Source organism: Elephantulus edwardii, unplaced genomic scaffold, assembly GCF_000299155.1.
Source record: "Elephantulus edwardii isolate Elephantulus edwardi_28Jun2011 unplaced genomic scaffold, EleEdw1.0 scaffold00116, whole genome shotgun sequence".
NCBI lineage: Eukaryota > Metazoa > Chordata > Mammalia > Macroscelidea > Macroscelididae > Elephantulus > Elephantulus edwardii.
Window position 1 is genome coordinate 4,450,930 of NW_006399866.1, and position 7,573 is coordinate 4,458,502.

At 52.3% G+C, this 7,573-nt stretch overlaps 1 protein-coding gene across 1 annotated transcript; it reads right to left on the reverse strand.

The window, feature by feature from the left end:
* Positions 1 to 880: 880 nt before the first annotated feature.
* LCN2 (lipocalin 2) lies at positions 881 to 3,967 on the reverse strand. Its single transcript, XM_006892611.1, has 6 exons — positions 3,830 to 3,967; positions 3,432 to 3,568; positions 2,250 to 2,329; positions 1,969 to 2,088; positions 1,691 to 1,792; positions 881 to 903 (listed from the first exon to the last, which is right to left on the reverse strand). The coding sequence occupies exons 1-6, from the start codon at positions 3,965 to 3,967 to the stop codon at positions 881 to 883; spliced, it is 600 nt and encodes a 199-aa protein (XP_006892673.1).
* Positions 3,968 to 7,573: the final 3,606 nt, after the last annotated feature.

Here is a 7,573-nt window from a genome sequence, read left to right on the forward strand (position 1 = left end):
AATTCCGAAGGCACTCAGTTCAAATCCACCAGCTACTCTGTGGGAGATGAGCAATTGTCTGCTGTGTGATTAACCACCTCTGAGAACCCACTGGAGGGTCAGCTATGGTCACTTCTGACTCAACAGCACCCAACAACAACAACAATACAGCAAATAGGAGCAAGACCGTGGGCACTGGGCCCACAGGGGCCTGGCATGGGTCAAGAAATAACCACTGCTGACATTTCTCCCTGGCAAAGCCCCAGGCTGGGTGGGCCCCCTTCCTGCCTGAGGTGCCATGTCCTAGCACCCACGTAGATCCTGAAGAGATGGGGACAGCTATGTCCCCTAGCCATCCTAGAGCTCATCCAGCTCTCAGCCCTGGTGGGACGCCTGCTGAGTCACTCTGTAGGCAAATGAGTGTGATCATGTGGTTTGGCCCCATTTATCTCCTGTTTGACCTGAGTGCCCTCTTGCAGCTTGGAAATGCACAATGATAGCAAGCGTGAACAAGGTATTTCTGCATGGAAGGCCAGAGACAACCAGCTGTGATGAGGCTGAAGCCTCCTGAATCTTCCCATTGCCTCTTTTCTCTGCAGCTCTAACATTAGGGCAGGCTCTGGGGCCTCTATCCCTCACTGAGACCCTGGGAGTGATGCAGTGTCAGCCTGTTCTTTCCCCCAGGCACCAAGAAGCATAGGCTCAAAGCCTTGGTGGTATGTGTTTAATTAGCAGGGAATGTGGGCTGGATCAGGAGGGCAGCCTAGAAGAGCAGGCTCGGCAGGCCACACCATGGGGAGGGTCTCCCAGCCCTCTCACTGCTGGTAGGGCTGGCATGGGTGTCAGGAGGCATCCTGAACAGAAGCTGAACTCTACTCAGGCGGCTGTTCTCACTGTACAATCACGCATCATCAATGCACTGGTCTGTGGGGGCGAGGAGAGAGAAGGAGAGAGAGGTCGGAATGGCAGAGGGGGTGTGTGCACGCACACATACATACACGCCTTAACTGCCCGGGTCTGCTGCACTATCCCACACCTCAGCCTGGCCCATCTAAAGATCCTGGGGCTCCCTTCAGAGGAGAGTCACAGAGGGGGGCTGGTGGTGGTGGGTGGACAGGAGCAGGAAGAGGAAGGAGGAGCTGGGAGAAAGGCCTGGGAGAGGGCAGAGAGGGTAACCCAGGAGGTGAGAGAGGTCCAGCTGCATTCCACACAGGCACCCAGGCCTTCTGACCATTTACTGGCTGGGTTTGGACAGCCTCCAAGCCAAGAAAACAAGGGCTTTCCAAGTGGGCTGGGAAGAGAGCTCTGTGTCTGGGCCAGGCCACGTGAGGACAAGGGCACCTCCCACATCAGTGGTGAGCAAGCTGAGGGGTGAGGGGCGATGGCTCAGATGTCAGGACCCAGGCTCAGTGGTGGAGGAAGAGTGACCAGTGCAGTGAGGTCTAAACCTGAATCTGAAATGCCAACCTGGATAGGCCTGTCTGGGAAGAGCACTTGGAGGTCTACATGCCTGGGAGGACCAACAGATCCAAGTAGGGCAACTGTCTTCTTGAACTCTAAGTGGCTTCCGTGGGGCTCCCAGGCCACCCACTGCTCAGACTCTGGTGACTGGAGCAGAGAAATGTGTACTCTGCCCTCACTCTCCATGGCGTGGCAGCATCAGACCTGGACAGTCTCCATGTCCCCTTCTTTCCCTCCTTCCAGATCTTACCAACTGGGACCGAGAAGATGATATGGTCGTCAGTGAGGCCCAGTGACTTGGCGAAGCGAATGAACTTCTCCTTCAGCTCAGGGGTCAGCTGCTTGGTTCTCCCTGTGGACAAGAAGCTAGTGTAGATGGTGGATGCTCACAAGATTGGTGAATGAGGGAAAGAGACCTTGGACCCCTTTCTCAGGAAGCATTTCTCTCCCTGGCCTTCCAGGGATTCAGAACAGCACCAAAAGGGACCTTAGAATCTGGATCCCCAAGGAGCTGCAGGAAAGACTCACCGTAGAGGGTGGTCTTGAAGTACTCTTTGTTCTGGGAAACCTTCTTGAAGAACACCATGGCAAACTCGTTGTAGTTGGTTGAAGCCACACGCACTGTGTAGCTCTGTATACCCGGGAAATCTGTGGGTAACAAGAGGTCAGTCCTGTCCTGGGAAAGGAAAAGCCTGCTGCTTATACAACATTATGGGTGTAGAGGGGCAGGGAGGTCCATGCCCCTTCTGGGAGGATCTAGAAGAAACCGAGCCCCCTAGCCTGGGGCCCCTGCCTAAATTGGGACTCACTCTTTCTGTTGCCCAGGTTGAACTGGCCTGGCTGGAAACTCGGTACAAAAGTTCTGATCCAGTAGGAACACTTTCCATCCCTGTGGGGGTGAGAGATGGGTGGTGAGGGAGGAGATGACACAGGTTTTGGTCACTGGTGTTGGACAAGACAAAGGCCAGAGCTTCAACTGGAGGGGCCAGGATTTGGATGTTCAGCCCAGCCCAATTCATGCAAATCTGTCCCCCTTCTTCAGCCCATCCTAGACATCTGTTCCTGTGAGGACTGCCTCCCCAGGCCACCTGACCTTTCTCAGACCCTCCGGCATCCACTGTTCTCTCCTCAAGACTTTCCCCCAGGTGGCTCTCCCTGCCTCCTGCCCCACTCCATGTTCCCTTGCTCCCTCTCCCGGCTCTCACTTTGTTGCTTCCCCCTCTATAAGCTCTCCTGGTTGATTTACCTGCTGAGATTCTCATCAGCTCCATGACAAAGACTCCCCTAGTTTGTGGACCTATCCTGATTTCTCCCCTGAATCCCATCCCTCTGAGAACAGGGGCCATCCCACTCCTGTTCCTCGCAGCCTAGAGCCTAGTTCTCCAAACACACCTTCTGCTGCTTGCTCCACAAATGCTCCAGGCCCAGCTCACTCAGCTCCAAGAGCCAGAGACCCACGGGGCAGGACGATCCACGGCTTTCCCTCTTCTGGTCTTCATCTCCTCTGGCCCTTCCCCTCCACCTTCTCTGGTCTCCCATCCTTACAATCTGGCCCCTACATTCCCCTTCCCACTGCAGCCCCTACTCAGGGCACCCCTGCTGAGGGCTGCTTGCTTCCTTTGACTACACTGTCCTCTTTAATGAATGTTTCACACTTCCTCCTGAGGCAGGCTGGCTCCTTCATGCCAGAAGCCCCCCAGGGACTCAGATGGGATCCGAGGCTGGGCAAAGTGTCCTTCCACCCCCTCCATATACTCCGTATCTCTCCATCTTGTTTCCTGACGATTGTCTGTGCCTGTTCCACTATGTCATGTGTGCCTGCACTGAAGGAGCAATAAAGTCGGTCAGATGAATGAATGAATGTAGTAAGGAGCTGTGATATGAATGACCGTGCCCCTCAGCTTGTGCTGCCCCTTGGCTGTGACATTTATCTGCTTTCTTGGGCAACCTTCCAGATCCCACCTGCTCCCTCAGGGAGAGGTGCCTCTCACCGGAGCAGAGTGGAGGTGACGTTGTAGCTGCCGTCTTCTTTCAGCTCATAGGTGGTGGTGTACATCTTGAACTTGCCTTGCTCTTCTTTCCCAAATGCATTGCCCGCCAGGCCTAGGACGTACCACTTCCCCTGGAACTGCAGAGGGTACTGGTGATGGGCAGAGTCCAGGGCTAGGAGCCCTCCTTCCCACCCCACCCCTGCCAGCACCTCTGGGCTACCTGGCCTAGAGAGGCAGGGCTCCTGCATCAGTGGGACGTGTAGTAGACCTGGGCTAAAGCCTGGGCCCTCGCTCTCTAAGTAGAAACCATGCTGCCTAGTACAAGGATTCTGCCTGTCTCCCCCTTTGATCTATTCCTTCCTGGGCCTACCTCACAGGTGCTCCTCTAGGCCCCTTACCTGGTCATCCTGGAAGTCTGGCTGCAGAGGGACCCTGAGCAGAGGGGGTGCTGGGAGCAGTCTCAAGTTGGAGCTCTGGGCCTGGGTCTGCAGGGCTCCCAGCAGGGTGAAGCTGAGCCACAGGAGACTTAGGGCCATGATTTGGGGGCTGAGGAAGCTGGAGCTCCACGCAGCCGATGGCTCTGGCAGACAGAAAAGGAGGTGAATAAGGAGGCTAACCGGGGAACCTATTTATGAGTCCACCCCAGGGTGGGGTCATCTCTCCTTTGCCAAATTCAGGAAGGGTGAGGCAACTGTCAGCAACTCCTGCTGAAACACACAGCAAGATCTCTCGTTCCCTTTCTCCTCCTGGTGGGATTGTGTAAGACAGGAGGACAGGAAGGCCTGGGGGAAGGGTGAGGAGAGGACATTCCCCAGAGCCCTTAGCCAGCTCAGCTGCCATCTCTAACTTCCAGGAGGCCCTGCTTGGATTTGAACCCAAGGTGAAGAAGTGTGTGTGGCAGGCCCCGCCCACCCCACCCCCTACCCCACCCCTGGCACCTTCTGAAAGCAAAGAATGTCTCACCCAGGCAAACCAGGTGCTGTTTCCTGGTTCTTGTAAAGGACAGGGAAGTAGGGGACAGTTGAGAGTGGCCCTTACTGACAGGGAAGGACAGGGTGTCTCTCTTCTGCTAAGCGTGCAGATCCTGGCTTTCCCAGAAGCCCCATACTAGACCCTGGCACAGATGAGCTGCCAGGGCCTGGCCCAGGATTGTGGCCTGGTTGGGGGTGCTCCCTGCCTTAAGTCAGTGCATCTCTTCCTCCATGTCCCATCAGAATACCTTAGGCAGCTGTTGTGATGACATGTGGGGTTCAGCGGGCAAAGACTCCAAGTGGGATGGGTGGGCTACAAACGTGGTGCTCAGCAAAACAACTCAGCAAGACCTCTGAGACCTCTGTCCAGCTCCACTCTGGAGCTCTGGTTAAGGCAGATGAAGGGTGCGCACCCACCCTGGGTGAGGGCAGGCACACCTTTTCCCTGGTGGGTGAGTTGGAGGGCATTCTCCTCACTACCACTCTGGATATCAGCTGCTTTGAGTCCCATGAAGTTTATGGATTTGACCCCCTTCTTTTTTTTTTCAAATTAATAGAATTTTATTACAAGAGTCAGATGCAGGGGAGCTCTGGTGGCCTAGTGGCAAGGAGCTGCAACTACAATCTCAGAGGCGCACGGTTCGAATCCATCAGATGCTCTGCCGGGGAAGGAGGGACAATCTCCTCCTGTACCAGTCAGATCTGATTTGACCGTACAAGCACACAAAAAATTTAAAAAAAAAACAAGAGTCAGATGCATTTTGAAATCATATGCATAGGACTTGTCTGATCTCATTTCTTTTTTAAAAAATTTAATATTCTTTTTTAAATGAAAGTTTACAGAGACTTTGGCTTTCCATTCATTCATTGTTGCACTTTTCTCCCTGCCTCCTCCTCCACTTCATTCTTCTTGAAAATTGAAAGAAAAATTCTTTCATTGTTATACAATCCCTCCCCCCAAGTCTACTGCACTATTTAGCCTTTGTTCTGGACTCCTCAGGACAATAATACCTAATCATATATCCCTTTTAAACAGTTCTCTCCCTCAACTGTTTCAATGCAGTATACATAATTTATCCCATCTTTCTCAGTCTTCCCCAAACCCGATGTCAGTCCTGTTTTACAACAGTGGCACCATGCAGTATTTAACCTTTTGTGACTGAGATATTTTCACTCAGCATAATGCCCTCCAGGGTCACCCATTTTGTATAATATTTCATGAATTCCTTGTTTTTCAATGCAACATAGTATTCCATTGTATAAATATACCACAGCTTCTCTACCCATTTGTTTATTGATAGGAACTTAGGTTGTTTTCAACTCTTTGCTATTGTGGCCTCATTTCTGTAGCTGGAAAACTCCTAACTATCACTCATCAGCCTGTTGAACAGTTTCTTTTTCAGAGACATAGATGTCATCCAAAAATTTTCAGATATCTTTGTTTTTAACTGTTGTAGCTTGCTGAATCAAAGCAGCTGAATTTGATACAAGCTCAATGTCATTTCCTTCAAGAATTAACTCATCTTTCTCGGCTTGAGATACTGAACAAGCAACATCTGGTCTCATTTGAACTCTCTGAATTTATTTTTCACCAAGAAGTTTCAAATTTTAACCAGAGATCCACTCTCTTGAATCACAACGTTGATGGGGAAATGAGCATACACAGACCTCACTTGTAACGAAAGCCCAGTGTAACACCCTCGATCATGTTCCGTACATGGCTACAGATGGTGTGAACGGTAATCAGTTCCTTCCTGTTTCCCCACCATTTGTCAACATGAAGCCTTTTTCTTTCTGAGGAGATTGAACTCTACACTGCTATGACTGAAGTTCCTCCGCAAGGTTCCCTGTGGGCCTTTCATGATAACTGTGTGGCCCTTCAGAGTATGTCGACAGTCTGGTTGCTGAGAATGGTCTTCTTTCTCGCAGTTAATGTGGCAAAGGGTGACCCCCTTCTTGAGAAGTATTGAGACCATCACCACCACCCATTACTGGTGCAGGCAAGTGAGAGATGAGACTTCGGTCTTGGGCTGCATTGGCCAGTGTCTCCCAGAACTTCCTAAGAGTTGAGCCCAGCTTTGTCCTAGAGGGTAAGTTTCCTCACTGGGAGCCTGGCCAGTGTCCTTGGGGGGCAGTCCTTCTGCAGCACCCCCTAGAGATGGTTCACCCATGAGGACTGAGGCCATTCTGAACCCCCAGTGGCCTCCTTCTGACCTCAGGCTGATTGAGGATTTGCTGCTTTGGATGAAACTCATGGACCTCGCTGGCCCTAGCCAATGATTACTTGGGAATCAGCTCCTGAACAATGAGGCTTCCAGCGAAGGGCGGCGTTTTAAGCTGGTGAGCGGGGCGCACCTCATCCTCCAGAAGATGCCCCCACCCTGTCCCTCATATCTGACCTGCCTTCCCATGGGGATGATGAAAGGGCAGGAAGTGAAGATGAACAAAGCTTGGGGGGGGAGGGGAGAGGGCATGGGGGATGATTTTGCCACCAAAGCCTAACTGCCTGCCAGTGGGGGCCTCCATTTGTGGCCCCACAACTCCTGGTGGCTCCACCCCTGTTCTAAGATGAGGAGACTTTCTTTGACTTTAAAAGGTAGCTTTATGTTGGCCACCGCTTGGATACAGGGGAGACTGATGAATAAAGTCCTAAACAACTTTAGGTAAGGGAGGGGCAGCACCTTGGATCATTGAGGCTACACTGGACAGATCAGTCCAGACTCTGAAAATCAGGGGATGAGTCGAGGATGGGGCTCGAGGACACAAAGTGTGGGGTGTGGCGAGAGGAGGCACTGGCTGTGCACCCCTGAGAAGCCTTGGTCAGGGACTGAGGAAGACAGCCTAGCCCTGAGGCAAGGGTTGAGCCTGGGTTCTGCTCAAGGTTAGGACTGTAAGCTTTAAAAACTCTCACACTTCTGTGGCAAAGAGACAAAACAGGGCTCCTATCTCCCTCACTCTGTGGGAAGTCTTTTGTCCCCACTGTCTCTGGCAGGTAGCTCCCCTCTGCTCCCCCCTCGTCCTCCCTCCATACCTAAAAGGAAAGTCTCTAAATAAACAGCTGTGCCCACTCCTGGTCTATTCTCCTGTGAGGGCAGCAGACACTTTCTGGGGTGCATGCATCCTGGTTAATACACACTGGCCTGACTTCCAGAAGCCCTTGGTCAGTATTCA

Bases quoted from the DNA above. Each gene is read 5' to 3' on its own strand.
- LCN2 (XM_006892611.1), bottom strand. From the start codon at position 3,967: ATGGCCCTAAGTCTCCTGTGGCTCAGCTTCACCCTGCTGGGAGCCCTG. The intron at 2,089-2,249 runs GTGAGTCCCAAT...TGTTACCCACAG, and splicing joins CAACCTGGGCAACAGAAAGA to ATTTCCCGGGTATACAGAGC. The intron at 1,793-1,968 runs GTGAGTCTTTCC...TCTTGTCCACAG, and splicing joins CTTCAAGACCACCCTCTACG to GGAGAACCAAGCAGCTGACC.